At 45.6% G+C, this 16554-nt stretch overlaps 1 protein-coding gene across 1 annotated transcript in view; it reads right to left on the bottom strand.

Moving 5' to 3' along the window:
• LOC133350563 (anthrax toxin receptor 1-like) overlaps nt 1-16554 on the bottom strand; it is a 68558-nt gene that overhangs the window by 30604 nt on the left and 21400 nt on the right. The window contains exons 10-12 of the mRNA XM_061565029.1: nt 13540-13638; nt 9291-9360; nt 3058-3136 (exon numbers count right to left, since the gene is read on the bottom strand). Of these exons, the coding sequence (XP_061421013.1) occupies nt 3058-3136; nt 9291-9360; nt 13540-13638 (248 nt within the window). The remainder of the gene's footprint in view (nt 1-3057; nt 3137-9290; nt 9361-13539; nt 13639-16554) is intronic.

The following is a 16554-nucleotide window of genomic DNA, read 5'->3' as shown; positions in this document are numbered from 1 at the left end:
GCAGCAAGTGTAAACTTTTAACAAATATGTAACACGGTACATATTCAGTCACGTAGACTCTATAAGCCACAAATAGCATTAGTTTGATTAACCCTACCGCAAACAATAATGTTGCCAAATGGAGCTGAATTAATTTAAAAGTTTTGCAGATTTAAACATCCGACCGTTGACGATGCAGTGTTTAATATGAACAAGACAATTCATTGACATTACACCTGGCACTGCCCATTTTCCTATTATTTTTTCATCTTGGCCTTAAAAGGCATGACTCCACTCTGGGCCGTACGATACAACATCGTATGCTTTCGCCATTCTCCAGGTGCCATTTAACCACCTTGCTTCGGGCTCACAGTGAGGAGGCTGAAGCGTTTTCGTCCTTCTGCAGAGGCTGCGATGGTCAGAGAGGTTCCGTCAATATTTGTTCAGAGAAACAGTGGGATAATACAATCTACCTTACAATGTTTCCACACTCGTTGGCCATACCGTAATAACACGTCTCGTCACATCAACAAAAAAGCAAATATCAGCAAGTGAAAAATCAGAAGAAAGGGTATCCCCACCCCTCCCCTCTCCGCGACTTAATTGAAATAATGAATATCTCATCGGATGTAATTGATATCACGAGTAGCAAACAATTTGGCGCAATGTATTAATCATCGACTATTCCTAGAGGACCTTGTTAAAAAATATACACGCGGGCGTTTGACAGCTGGAGTGCAATTTTGATTAATATTTCTCGGTCTTAAGCACAATTTCGGTAATGTACGTCGACGTGAACGGTGGGAAGAGGGTGCCCGTACGTGCGCTCGTGCACTCGGAGGTAACGATGGAAGGCAACAGCAATAACAACAAGAACAATAAAAAATAATACGCGGGGCCTTGTCCGAGATATCGCAGCACGGCACTAATGTGATGTAAATCACCTTGTCATCTGTCAGGCTGCTTAGCTGGTGTGCCCGTACGCACGCACGCACGCAGACTGGCTCGTTTCTGAAAATTTGCGTCTCGAAATCGCTTGTTGCTGTCAGGCCTCGTTGCAGTGTTCGTCACTGGGTCCCCCCCCCCCCACCGCCCCCCACTCGCCCCCCCCACCCCCCTCGCCCCCCCCCCACCCTTTTTATTTGCATATCTCTGTATGTGTGTGCGTTTGTGAGTGTGTCTTTGTGTGCGTTTATGTCTTTGTGTACATGGAATACGAGTACGCATGTTTGCGAGTGTGTCTGTGTATTTATGCCTCTGCGTGCACGTGCATGTGTACATAGCGTGCGTGTATGTGTTCATGTGTGTGTGTGTATTTCGTGCGTGTGTATTTGTACGTGGACGTATTTTCATGCAGTGCCTGTATGCGTTTGAGCGTGTATATATATATAGTGTCTGTGAATGTGCCTGTTTGTATTCTCATCCGTGTAAGTGTGTACACGTGTGTTTGGAGAGTGTGTGTATATGTGTATGTGCCTTGTGTGTATGAATCATGTGGTGGCAGTGGTGTCGTGGTTAGTGCACTCCGCTATGAACCCAGAGACGTCAATTCCAGGCCATGTACAAAGTCAGTGGCATGTAGTATCTAAACCAAGACTGCGATCTCCCTGGGTAGACACACCCTAAAATGAAAACTGGTATTCTGGTCTGTTCGGATCAGCACTGGGCAGAGCAAGCCACAGAGCAGAAATAGGTCCCACCTAAGGTAGCAGCAACACTTTAGTTACACCGTTCTATTTTACACGGCTAATATACGTGCATTATACTGGTAGGAACCTCCTGGTTACACCAGCCCACAGGGGATTATTGTGTCCGTCCGTCCGTCGTGCATCCAAAAATGGGAGGGGTGGGGCTGGATGGGGAGGGGAGGGTGGGGAGGGTGGGGCTGGGTGGGGGGTGGGAGAGGTGGGGCTGGGTGGGGAGGGGCTGGTCACCCCGTGGTTCCCTTATAAAACTCAACGTTTAACCTACTCACGCCGGCTTGTGCCTGCCCTCACAGTCGGCCATATTTGCTGAATACACCACGCCGCCGTTGACCCTGGCCATTGACCGAGCAACCCAACGTTCCTACCAGCTCCCTCCGCAGGAATGTGTTTCCATCGGCCACTCATTTCAAATGGCTCTCACACAATTCGCTGTCATTGGCCACGTAAAACTAATTTGAACTACCAAAGTTACGCTGCCTCTTGTGGCACTGCCACGTGAGGCTTTTACATCTGGATTGAATACTCATTCCCTTGGAACTGCTTTGTGTGTTTAGTTTGTTATCCTTACACCCCTGCACCTCCGATGTGCACAGCTGGCCTCGATTTGCACGGTTGGCTACGTACGGTGCGAAAGAAGTTCAACATACTAACATCTCATCACACTTCTCACGAGCGTACCCACATACTCAAGCGTTTATTATAATGATGAAGCACTCATAGTGTGAGCATTTACAAATAATTTCCCCCCAACGTTTAAAATATGTGTATCGCTTTTACTTCCCTACGACACACGGCACGATGAAGGGGGCAGGGGTGTGTCGTCCTTACGCAACTCCTCCCTGAATGGACCACTTGCTTTACGATCAAATAAAATGGTCTGCTGTCGATAAAGTTTCGTTGGCACTGTCGATGAATCTGTATTAAGGCTGGCAGCGCCTCTGTTTTTTCCCTATTTTTTATTTGACAAGGTAAGGCCCACTGAGCTACATAGCTAATTTTCAGAAGCGACCTGGCCACAAATGATAGCTCAACGAAGTAGCTTATCACGTGGAAATGTCTAGCAGCGAAATACTCTTCAACGCACGTTTCTAAATGTGGAGGGAAAAACTGGAGGACCAAAAGAAAAATCCATGCGACCATTGGGACAGAGAGAGAGAGAGAGAGGCGTCAAGGTAGGGATCAAACCCGCGACCTCCTGCATAACTGGCGAGGTAGTTAACATCTCGCCACAGCGGTGCCCACAAAATACAAACAAACACATTGTCCTCGGAGACGTTGTTGCTGCTCTCTACTGAGCTGAAGCGATGCGCGTGGATTTAACGCACGACACGTTCAGCCGTTGTCGCCGTCGTTTTTATTTTTCGGTACTCACGCATTTGGCGGCAGTGATGGTGGTGGAGCTCGTCAGGAAAGACTGCCCCTCATTGATGCTGACCTGCAAATGAACCGTCCTGTGGAAGTCGGCGGAGAGGGGAGGGTGGGTTGGTGGTGGTGTTTTGGGAGGACAGAACAAATGCGAGCATCAGCCAAATGTCCCCGTCACTGGCCCCAGTTCAAGCTCACTTCCCCCAGATGTACGCAAACATTTTGGTATGTTAGTTGATTGTCTTCCTCTTCCCGCCTATCCTATGCTTCTTTTGCACACTTTTAACATTTAGCTCCATTGTTTTTTGTCAATGTCAGTTTTTGTTCCGTACGTCAAAGTGATTAACGCACACACCGATTAAATAAGGACATTCTATTGAACGCATTGAAGAGCGACTGAACTTATGTACGCCTGATGGCCGGTGGTCGGGAAAGACGTCAGTGGCAGGCAAAGGACAAAGGCCTCCCGGCGTCCGTCAATATACTCATAGTTCTTTCGGTAAAGTCACGTAGGTAAAAAATGAAATTAAAATTAATAAAATAAAAATCACGACGTTTCGGAGGCAACACAAGTCTCCATCATCAGGTGGGACCGTCACAGCCAGATTTGCTGCATCAAGGTTTTTCTGCATCAACCTTGATGCAGAAAATCTGGCTGTGACGGTCCCACCTGATGTTGCCTCCGAAACGTCGTGATTTTTTTTTTATTAATTTCATTTTTTACCTACGTGACTTTACCGAAAGAACTAAGAGTATGAATCCTTGCAGTCACAAAAGCTTCAAGTCCGTCAATATCCCTCACGGTCCCCATGATATCACAACGCATTGAGCAGCTCCTGCACATTGAGCTGATCTTACGGCTTCATCTCAACGGGAGAGTCATCCCGTGAGTGGTGCTCTCTCCTTTGGCCGCCGTTCCGTCACAAGCCAAGCATCACCCATCTCTTCTTGCAAGATGTCCCGCGACAGCTCACTTGCGTTGCTTCATTTCTGTGGCCTTTTTACATTTGTAATTGTATCTCAGAAATTGGTGCCCTCTGACAAAAATTTGATTAAGAATAATCTTCACGATCATCATAGCAATCAAGGATTTGCCGACAATTATGTTGCAATCTGGAGCCCATGCAATGTTTAGTTTCACTGATTACATTTCTCCACTTTCTAAGAATGTTTCCAGCCTTATCCCAACAAAAATCAGGACATTTTTTTTGCGTGATTTTGTAATGAACATTTAGCAAAATATTCCCAGCCCTTTTTGCAAACAGAGCACAGAATAATAAGAATAAGAATTTCGCAAATATGTCTATTTAGATTTTTATTTTTCAGCACATCGTGACGCTGTAGCACTGGCCACCTTGGGTGATCTCGACGAGCCATTTTGAGGGCGATGTCTCAATCATCACAAACAAACAAAAAACCCCGCGCTTTTGGTGCGATTGCGATTGATCAGCTTGCTATAAAAACGCTCGGGGAATTCGTTGCATCGGGGCGACGAGAAAAAACAATACGTTAGTCGCCGGGGGTTAACGACTGAGCCGTGAACACGAGTGTCGCAGCTTGGCCTGGCCACGGAGCAGACAATCAAACCAAATCAGAGAAACCCAGAAGGTCTCACCGAGCTGGTAACGAATGCAACTCAGAAGTCAAATTTCAAAAACAAAAAAATCTGTTCGCGGCCGGCAACGGCGGTCCCTGCCGGGCGGAGCACGTCACGTAACGCTGGCGAGCGCCCAAGTGCCTCTATCGGGAGCCAAAATGATCAGCGGAACTGACTTCCTGTCGCTGTTCCGACATTTCCTCTCCATCTGTCCTCCGCTTCGAGATGCGCGCGTTCGGGTACAGTGCGGCCGTGCCACCGGTGGCGCGGTGACATTTCTCCCCCGCGCCATCTGCTCCGCGGCCGGGCCAAGCTGCGACACTCGTGTTCACGGCTCAGCCGTTAACCCCCGGCGTCCGCACTAACGTTTTGTTTTTCTCGTCGCCTCGAGATGGCAAACGAATTCCCCCGAGCGGGTTTTTATAGCAAGCTGATCACTCGCAATCGTACCAAAAGCACGCGGGTTGTTTTTTTTTGGGGTTTTTTTTTGGTTTGTTTGTTCGTGATGTTTGAGCCATCGCCGTCAAAATGGCTCGTCGCTTACCACCCAGGGTCGCCAGTGCTCCCAACGATTTGCTTGAAATAGCGCGTTTTGGCTTAATTTCAAATATGCACCAATTGTATATTTGGGTTTTTTTTTATCAAGAAAAATATTGCGTTCAAGAAGGGAACCACAGTACGTTTGAAAGAGAATATAATTTTTTGAGGGTGAATAACAACGATTGTGGCGTGAGACATCTACGGAATAAGAAAGTAAACATTAGGTGTGTATTTAAAACGGACGGTATATACGCTGAGATTTCTACCCACGGTGGACAATGACCAAGGTTGACACCATCAATGGCTGGATACTGGTAGCATTTGCCACCCCACGTGGTACTGACCGCGTCCCACCTTGGCTCACCCCACGTGGTACTGACCATGCCCCCCCCCCCCTTGGCTCACAGACTTTTGGGATAACCTTGTTGTTTTGCCAGTCTGTTAACGATGTGTTCCAAGAAAAATGTCCCTGCCCCCACCAAAAAAACCCGACTTTACTTGGAAATGTTTATTTCGCGGCCGAGCATTAAAGTACGACGACGCAGCGTGCATTAATGTGGCGGAAGCGTGGACGGTCAACACTTTTTTTTTTGTCTCGTTGCAATGTTAAGAGCTTAAGAATATTTCCAACATACTTTCCATCCCCCCACCCCCTACCCCACTACTTATCACTTGCACAATGAGAGCCGCTGACGATGGCGCTTCAATGCAAATTGGCTAAACACTCGTCTGGAAATAAAAAAAAATATATACGAAACTAACAAGTGTAAGAAATATAATGAAGTGTATAATCAAAAGTAAGAATTACTTCCATTTCGCCGAGACAGGGAGCAGCTAAGGAAGCGTGGCATCAAAATGTTATAAACACGCATTCATTACACGCTTGTTCCAAGCAGACAAGGTTAGTTAAGGTTACAGCATTTTTAATGATCCAAAGATTAATTAACTGCTACCCAATGAAATCCCAAAGATTATTTTAAAGATTAATTGACATTCTTTTCTGTTGCGCGTTAATTACATCAGTAACAAAGGGACTCGCAAAATGGTCCCGGGGCCGTGAGGCTAATTTTTTTGGCTTCGTGTTGCGAAGTTACGCTCCGCCTAAACGCGCGACAGCTAGAAACCTATACTCTTAGTTCTTTCGGTAAAGTCTCCATGTAGGTAAAAAATGAAATAAAAATAAATAAAAATAAAATAATAAAAATCACGACGTTTTGGAGGCAACACAAGTCTCCGTCATCAGGTGGGACCGTCACAGACAGATTTGCTGCATCAAGGGTGCAGCAAATCTGGCTGTGACGGCTGATGCAGCAAATCTGGCTGTGACGGTCCCACCTGATGACGGAGACTTGTGTTGCCTCCGAAACGTCGTGATTTTTATTATTTTATTTTTATTAATTTTTATTTCATTTTTTACCTACATGGTGACTTTACCGAAAAAAACAAAGTGTATGAATCCTTGTAGTCACGAAAGCTTCAAATCTAGAAATAAGGAGCTTGAACGGTAAAACAAAAAGGATCCGTTAAAGGGAAAGGCCAGGGATTGGCTAGAGGTAAAAACAAGGACGAGAAAGTTCGAGAAAGGGGGCTGAGTGAGATGTAAGGGGAGAGAGCACGAGGAGTGGGGACGCTCGGAGGAAGATACAAGCAGGAAGACAAGGACGAAGCCTAGATCCTCTCATTTGTGGAAATCGTTAGTAGGGTTCCTTCTTTTGTAAACCTTAAATAAAAGTGGCTCTTCATATAACTTGTCGTCGAGTCGTTACACAAATATCCCCGCGCCTCCGATGAGCACGGTTGTCTACGCACAGTGCGAAAGCAGTTCGACAAACACATGTGTGCGTAGAGCTCAGTGGGCCTGACCTGTATTCTTGGTTCTTTCGGTAAAGTCACGTAGAGGGAAAATAATAAAATAATAAAAATAAAACAGACGCTGTCTTACCGACAGCGTCTGTTTCTTCACCTGAGGACGGCTGCTTGCGTTGTGGCCGAAACGTCGTGAGAATTGTATTTTATTATGTTTCATTTTTATTATTTTATTATTTCCCTTCTACGTGACTTTACCGAAAGAACCAAGAATATGGATCCCTGCAGTCACGAAAGCTTTAAATCGAAAAATAATAAAATAATTAAAATATAACAGACGCTGTCTTTCCGACAGCTCTGTTTCTTCACCTGAGGACGGCTGCTTGCGTTGTGGCCGAAACGTCGTGAGAATTATTTTATTATGTTTTATTTTTATTATTTTATTACTTCCCTTCTACGTGACTTTACCGAAAGAACCAAGAATATGGATCCCTGCAGTCACGAAAGCTTTAAATCGGGGGCCTTACCTGGTTAAATAAAATACTTTATAGTTCCATTAATTTGTTATCACACCTTCAAGAGTGCCGTTTGTTGCTGGCTGCTGGGCGTTTTCCGCTTGGGTCCGTGGTCGCTCGGCAACGGCGATAATTTTATTTTTTTAGCAAAAAGCCTGTAATTTACTGTGCATTGTTAAAACCGATGGAGCCCACAGAGTGGATTCCGCTGTGAGTTACCGCCAGGGAAGCTTGGCTCAGAGTCGCGGTACCAGATGCTGGGCTGACGCTACCGATCTCCATCCAAGTCAGCGACAAACGCGCGCACGGCGCTCCCGATAAGGAGGTTTTGGCGCTTACGAGCACTGTAATCTTCCCTACAGTTTTGACACGATGCGAGTCGACTGTACGGTCGTTCCAGTAGGCAAAGAACTCAACACGAGCTGGGGTGAATCGACCATACGTCGCGTCCGATTTGTGAAATATTGCACGCGTGATAAGTCGTGTTGATTATTATTAATTCACCGGTAATTTTTATCAATACTGTATTGTCTTCAGTGATAATCTTATGGGATATGCATTGGCTTTATAAAACCTTACATTTCAACTGCAGTTAAAAAACGTGTACTCCTGTACACAATCCTTGATACGACCGTACATAAATTTGGCAAGACTGTAGAAATTATTGGTCTTACAAACTTGAGAGAACATATCTCGGGACACTACAGTCACAACAGATTTAAATCACAAGGGTAAATTGAAGAATATATACTCATATTAGCAAAAGCCGTGTCAGTCGATGACGGAATCGACATGAAATGGAGGGCATTGAAAACTATGCCTTTGTGTTTTTTTTCTTCCAATTATCTTCCATATGGCAAATCAATAACATGTCCAGAGAAGTTATAATTATCGTCCACAACTATTTCAGCTAGCAGTCGATCACCTTGTGCCAGAGAGTAGCCCCAAATCGGCTTCGGAGGGCCTTTTAAAATCAGGCCTACTGAAACAAATAATGTGGACACCTTGTTTTATTAGACCCCTAGCAATACCGAATGTTCCATGTCAATTAAACCAAAGTATGGTTTCATGAAATAAGCCAAATTCAGCAACACACCACATTTAATATCATTTGTTTAGTGCAGTCGTTGGTGATCTGATGAGACCATTAACGCTGTTTAATCATGAGTGGCTGAAACCTGGATTGGAACCCAGGTCCCAGAGAGGCTGGCTCAGTGCTGTGACAGCATTAACCGCCTGAGCCAGTCGACATTTAAAATGCATATAAATATATTTTACAGATAAAACTGCTATTTATCCTTGCTTGTGTTGCCTCCGAAACGTCGTGATTTTTATTAAATTTTTATTTTACTTTTATTAATTAAATTTTTTTACCTACGTGACTTTACCGAAAATACCTAAGAATATACTGCTATTTATCTACGGGGAAAATTGCAGGAAATACGTGTGGCAAGCGAACAAGCCATTAAATTTCGATTTAAAGCTTTCGTGACTGCAGGGATTCATCTTCTTGGTTCTTTCGGTAAAGTCACGTAGAAGGGAAGTAAAAATATATATAATTAAATTATATTATATTATTTTATTATATTATTTTATTATGTTTAATTTTTATTATTTTATTACTTCCCTTCTACGTGACTTTACCGAAAGAACCAAGAAGATGAACAAGCCATTTCCAACGGGGACACAGCAGAGGAGAAGGAACAGCCTCCCATAATGAATAGGCCACGTGTTGCGTGCACCCCTCGTCGGCCGTGTAGGAACAAGGAGAGGGCATCTTACTTTCCCGACTCGTAGATGACGGGTCCCCTGCAGCGCATGTACGTCTCCGTCACGTCCACAGCCTTCTCCGCTGTAACGGCACGAGATGGCACGCGATGGCACAGCGAGCGAGTTATTCCGGCGGGAAGGCAGGGTGCATTTGTGCCCGCCATGCGTCTGCTTGACTCGTCTATTGCGGGTTTGCAGGTTGCACACAAAGAGGCCAGGCGATTAAAGACGCTTCACATACACAGTCTGACCAAAGGTGTTGTGTAAAGTAAAAAGAAAACGACACTCTAGGTCCGTCGGTTCAGAATTGCATGCAGCTGACTACGCCATATCGGCCCACAAAGCGAACATAGAGCCAATTCTGACGTTCAAAGCCATGCCTGTGGTCAGTGACGCGATGTGGTTGGCAGGCATGGGCCCTGGTGCAAGAGATGAAATGAAGGCCCCCGAATCAAATTTTCCTCACGGTTTACAGCCCAGCATCTGAGCCCCTCCGGCCTGTGGACCCCGGTACAGTTGAACCGCCTGCACACCCCATAGCTTTGTCTGTGGTCGATGTGCAGCAACGGTCTCATGTGACAGAAATTGCAAGGAAGCCCTCATGCGAGTGTCCAGTTAGTCAAGGTTGTTGGGTCATAATGGGCAATGTCGCTTGATGGCCACCTTCCACTACATCCCGTAGCTGCTGTAAAACTCGGCATCCACATTTCAAGAACTCTCTGGGTTTAAGTGTTCCCTTTGGTTGCCAATGCCTGTATATTAGCTCTAAGCTACTGCTATAAAATAAACTATTACATTTTAGCGGGTAAGGCCCCCGGAGCGATATAGCTCGTTTTCAGAAGTGACCTGGCCACAATTGATAGCTCAACAAAGTGGCTTATCATGTGGGCATTTATAGCAAGCAAATACGAGAAACGCACGTTGATTCTAAATGCGGAGGGAAAAACAATAAGACCCGGAGAAAGATGCATGTGACCATGAGCAGAACATGCAAACTTCAAATATACAGCAGGCGTCAGGGTCGGGATCGAACCCACGACCTCCTGCATACCAGGCGAGGTAGTTAACATCTCATAGCCACCGTGGTTATGATGAGAGAGAGAGACACACAAACTCCAAATATACAGCAGCAGGCGTCAGGGTCGGGATCGAACCCACGACCTCCTGCATACCAGGCGAGGTAGTTAACATCTCCTAGCCACCGTGATGATGATGAGAGAGACACACAAGCTCCAAATATACAGCAGCAGGCGTCAGGGTGCGATCGAACCCACGACCTCCTGCATACCAGGCGAGGTAGTTAACATCTAGCCACCGTGACGATGATCAAAATAGACAAATTCCAAATATACAGCAGCAGGCGTCAGGGTCGGGATCGAACTCACGACCTCCTGCATACCAGGCGAGGTAGTTAACATCTCCTAGCCACCGTGGTTATGATGAGAGAGAGAGAGACATACAAACTTCAAATATACAGCAGCAGGCGTCAGGGTCGGGAATGAACCCACGACCTCCTGTATACCAGGCGAGGCAGTTAACATCTCGCCATCTACGTAACTCCGTATGTAACCTGCCCTTCTCCATGCTGTACATGAACGTCCCCACCCATCACAATCTTTTTTACCCAATTATATCTAAAACATTTTTTTATCACGTTCTAAAAATTATTTTCGATAATGTGCGCACCTTTGCCAAACTATTGTTGGATGAGGGTCTCCTCCCCATTGCTGCGTGTGCACATGCAAGGATTTTTTTCAACATACTTCACCACGCTGGTCGACGCAGGTCGGTGAAACACTTAATCGTTTAGAACAATTTAGACTCGTAGATACAACACATAAAATATGTACTGTTAGTGAAACTCTATAAGACCACTACTGGGACATGTTATTTATATGTGGAACATTGCCACGAAACCAGTTGCATGCTGAGGAATGTTATTATCTCAGACCGATGGCTAGTTTCCCAAAAAATGTGACACAGAGGCAACAGTGAGCCATTGAGATCGGGTTTTAAAATAGCAACTTCTGCAACGAATGGAACACTTGTTCTGCTGCATGTTTACAAGAGCACATCTATTGTTGCCTCTGGGAAAGTTCAATTGGCAATTAGGGGGGGAACGGGTGTTGTTGGTTAAATCATATTGTAATTATAAAATAGTAGGATTTGCATGGCATTGTGTTTTTGAGTTTATCTTATTATTATTGTGAAGCTCCCTGGAATGCTGTGTGTGAAGAGCAGTTTATACAAGCGTTTTGTATCGTATACTGTATTGCATTTCACCTCCCTGGTAAGCGGAGTAGCGAATGGTTTTACCCTGTGGTTTTGCCCAATCTCTTTAACCTCAGAAGCTAAATGAATGGGCAATGGGAGAAAGACTTGATAGTTCTGTGCAGAAGCCGCTCACAGGCTCCCGAATAATGGAATCAATGTAAGTTTATAATGCACTTAGGCAATGCTGTGAGCGTTCCATAATTAAATTACTTTCTATTACGGCACGTATTGACATCCGCTGGAGTTGACCCTTGTATCCATGAAGCATCCAATGTTTTTCTTCCATGAATGCGTACAGTATATACTGAGTGGAGTTGTTGCACAGTGTGTTTCTGCATTTTGGACCCAATGATATGAATGTCAGTCCTGGCCATGGCTCAAACGACACACAAAAGCGCTTGCCACAAATGAACCACAACACCATGCTGATCTCATCTTCTTGGTTCTTTCGTAAAGTCACGTAGAAGGGAAGTAATAAAATAATAAAAATAAAACACATTATTATTTTATTACTTCCCTTCTACGTGACTTTACCGAAAGAACCAAGAAGATGAATCCCTGCAGTCACGATAGCTTTAAATCGAAACATGCCGATCTCGTCAAGTAGCATAATCCACCATCACGTGACACTCTGCCCATCGCAGCAGCAGCAGCGGCGGCTTTTTGATACCCGTCGAACAAAGGCGGCCACCGCATCGCACGGCGCTCTCAGACGTGCATCCTGCAGCCGTCCGGAACGCGAATCCTTCCGCTGTTAGGAAGCTACTGGAGCTATGCAGTTTTACCTGCACCTCTGATTGGCACGGTTGGCTACGTACTGTGCGAAAGAAGTTCAACATGCAGTCCATGCATGGCTGACGTCGATGACCAGTGATACCTGCACTGCTCCCGTGCCCACCTACTTCACCAAGACGCGCCGACCGCCTCCTTATCGCTCTTCTATAGCTACTACCGTGGGTCACTGCTCCCGTGAACTTCACACGGACACATCGATTCCTCCACCCACGTTGAGGGCTCGGTGTCTGAGACACTGACCGTTTCATCTCAATCTAGAATTGAAGCTTTCGTGACTGCAGGAATTATACTCATTTGTTTTTTTCGGTAAAGTCACGTATGTAGAAATAAAATACAAATTTAATAAATAAAATTTAATAAAAATAAATCACGACGTTTCGAACGCAACACAAGCGCTCATCGTCAGGTGGAAATGGGGTAAAACACATAGCGAGGGAACACACAGGGGGACACCACGTGCATAGCACACAGAGATCGGCAAACTGCATGGAGGCAAATACAGCAAGAAGATGGGAGACGAGAACTCAACAAACCTTAGAAACATCACGTGATGCAAAACCAGTCGGCCAACAACACAGACACTAACCTGGTTGACCACGTATTTTAAAAGACTGCTAAATTTTTTTAGTTCATCTTCTGTTTCATCTTATCCATACCGTGTTCAAGCGCCCACCACCACCACCACACCGCAGGCCACAACAAATGCTTCTCTGTCTGCTTATTCCCTTGCACTGCTTCACTTTGAAATTCCCTCCCATTGTCTCTTTTCCCTACAAGTTCTTACAGCCGCGGTGGCCAGGAGATGTTAACTCCCTTGCCTGGTATACAGGAGGTCGTGGGTCCGATCCCGAACCTGACGCCTGCTGTATATTTGGAGTTTGTGCATGTCTCTCTCTCCGTGGTCGCATGGATTTTTCTCCGGCTTTCCTGGAGTTTCCCATCCACATTGAGAATAAACATCGCGCGTTTACAGTATTTGGCTGCGAGAAATGTTCACGTGATAAGCCACTTCGTTGAGCTATCATTTGTGGCCAGGTTCGCTTCTGAAATCAGTTTAGTTTTATTTTATGTATTGCCACTTTGCGACCATGTTGTTTGTTGTTGGGCCTTTAGGCCTATACTCAGCAAGCGTGTAAATACATATAAAAAAGCACTGTGGTGCAGTAGTGGGGGGGAAGGGGATATTACTCACTGATGGACGTGGTGTCGTTGATCTGGAAGATGCACTGCGTGTTCTCCCCGGCCCGCGCGCGCGTGAAGCCGTTGCCCTGGATCACGACGTCGTACTCCTCTGCGGGAACGTGACACACGGCGGGCGACGTTCATTGCCGCGGTCGAAGATCAAAGACGCGTGCGCCGGGCCTGCAGTCGCCACTGCTGGCGGCCAGGACGCAAGGGCCTCCCACTGACGTGAACTCGGGGGGGGGGGGGGGGGGGGTGGTTACGGGAATCGATCGGCCCCTTCAACGTGGACCGGTCGGCGTTTGGAAGAGATCGGCGTGAGCCGCGCTTCGTTCCGCCGCGCGCGACCTGCCAACCGCCTCGCCTGCGGTGGTCGGAGGTGCGGGCGATGTGAGAAGATGCGTGTCCCGTTGTTTCAACCGCCGCTCGCTGGACGTGGAGTTGAACCGGCGACCTCCGGATTGCAAGTCCAGTGTGCCAACCTTTGCACGACGGCAGCTGCCAATTGCAATGATTGCGAGCGTTGTATAAGTTGCGTAGATTCTGGCGGTTGTGCTAATGTGCTGTTTAGCTTCTCCTGCAGGGGCTCCCTGGACATCATACCGAACGACAGCACGCGGCGCGGCGCAACTCGAAACCGCATCGGGCGGTCTTCAGTCTTTTATTTTTCTCTTTCGAAAAACACCCCGTCGATTGAGTGTCGTGAATCTTGTCGTGAGCAGCCTGCCACCCCTGGCTTGTTTGTGCCAATTCCTCGCACGCGTGAGGCGACCAGGGGACCCCAGAGAGTACCCGTGACTCGTTCGCAAGAGGAGCGACACTTCAATATTCAACATTACTTCAACAATCGAGATCCAAGGCAGTCTTCCATGCAATGACTAAACCAGGCTCAACCCCTGCTCGACTTAGCAAATTTGATAAGATAGGATGCACTCTGGGGGCGGGCGGGAGGGGGGGGGATGAGGCGTGGAGCGAAATAAAGCCAACACGAGCCACCTCCTGCAATAGTCCAGCAGACGGCTGGAGTTGTGGGCGCAGCGATTGAGGAGTTGTGGGCGCAGCGATTGAGGAGTTGTGGGCGCAGCGATTGAGGAGGCTCGAGGGAGCGGCACCGACTCACACGGGAGGTCGTTTTCGGAGTCCACGGCGGGGCAGTGCCGTTTCCTCGCGCACGTGTTTAACAAACGTTGTGAAATGTCTAATATGTCATTGACATATTTTAGACATAAAAACAAAACATGTTGCTAAAGTGTACTTTTTCTTGGTTCTTTCGGTAAAGTCACGTAGAAGGGAAAAATAAAATAATAATAAAACATAATAAAATAATTCTCACGACGTTTCCGCTACACCTGAGGACGGCTGCTAGCGTTGTAGCCGAAACGTCGTCAGAATTATTTTATTATGTTTTATTTCTATAATTTTATTATTTCCCTTCTACTTGACTTTACCGAAAGAACCAAGAAGATGAATCCCTGCAGTCACGAAAGCTTTAAATCGAAATTTAAAGCGTACTTATTAGCGGAATGGAGATAGGGTTACATGTTTTTCAACGCAGGTTATGTCAGGGAATGAAATGAAACACCACAGTGTATGTATATGTATAACACGCCACCGTGTATGTATATGTATGATCATCTGCATGCCTATATATTATAATACAGTAATCCCTCGCGACTTCGCGGTTCAAGTTTCGCGGCCTCAGTGCATCGCGGATTTTTCGAACTGATTTAAAGGCCTCATTATACCTGTGCAGTAACACCATCATCATCATCATTCATCATCACATTCATCGAACTGCACAGGTCTGTCATCGTCGTCATTGTCATCGTCATTGTCATCGTCATTATCATCGTCGTCATTACTTGAGTCAAGTCTCAAGATACTACTGTCATTGGTGAGTGTAGAACACCATAATACGTATCGTATGAGGGAGAGAGAGAGTGAATGTATAATATTAAGGTTTTATAATTAAATAGATTTAAGAAAAATATATATATAAAGTATAAATATACATATTTTAAACATTCTGGTACCCACACACACATATACGGAAATTCCTAGGGGGCCAATCCTACTTCGCGGATTTTCATCTATCGCGAGGGGTTCCGGTCCCCATTAACCGCGATAAACGAGGGATCACTGTGATCTATCACTCAATCTGAATTGCTGAGATGATACGTCATTGAGATGTTACAAAAATAAACGGATTCTGAGGGTAATATCCACTGAGGAGATGGAGCAATTAAAATCGGCTTTGTGTGTGTGTACATGCTCCGTGAGATTATCGCATCGCAAGATTGTCGCAGATGGTGATGGCTTGAGGGGGATTTCATCCAGCAGCGGATCGATCATGGTTATTGATGATGATGATGATGACTAATCATAATCAACACAGGAACATCTAAATTTGGGACGAGTAATAAAGGTCGTGATGTTTAGTGATGATGATGATGATGATATGCATTGGATTGTTAAAATGCTTTGCAGTTTAGACTGACACAGCTTACACTATGTGTACGATTTATTTGCAATCAATGCAGCTTGTCAACCTGTATCTGGTTTCACGTAGCCTCCAGTAGTCCATGATAAGGCTGACCAACTTATATCTCACCCCAAGGGTTGGGAGAGCATTATTTTTGCATTGTTATTTCCCCCCCCCCCCCTCCCATGAATGTATAAATGCAGACGTGCAATTATTCACTGTAAAGATTTTGCGCCATCGTGCATGTGTCTACACTTTGTTGTATTCTAGAAGCTGTTTATTAAATACGTGTCGCATGTACTGTGGAAGGAACACACCACTACATCTTTCGAAATCATTAACACCGAAGAATGATGTAAAATATTATTAAATTCTAAGAGCTAACACTTTTTACAATTATTTTAATAAGAATGATTCAAATAATTACAGTAAGAAGAAGAATATCCATTATTTATCCAGGAAAGCTACAAAGTCTCAAGTCTTTTTTTCAGGAAGCTCCGTACGACCTACACTTGGATATCTTGCCGATTATAGTCAACAAAC

Source organism: Lethenteron reissneri, chromosome 34, assembly GCF_015708825.2.
Source record: "Lethenteron reissneri isolate LAM-NWPU_2019-01 chromosome 34, ASM1570882v1, whole genome shotgun sequence".
NCBI lineage: Eukaryota > Metazoa > Chordata > Hyperoartia > Petromyzontiformes > Petromyzontidae > Lethenteron > Lethenteron reissneri.
Note: the sequence above shows the minus strand (reverse complement) of the source record. Positions and strands in the feature narration are given on the sequence as shown.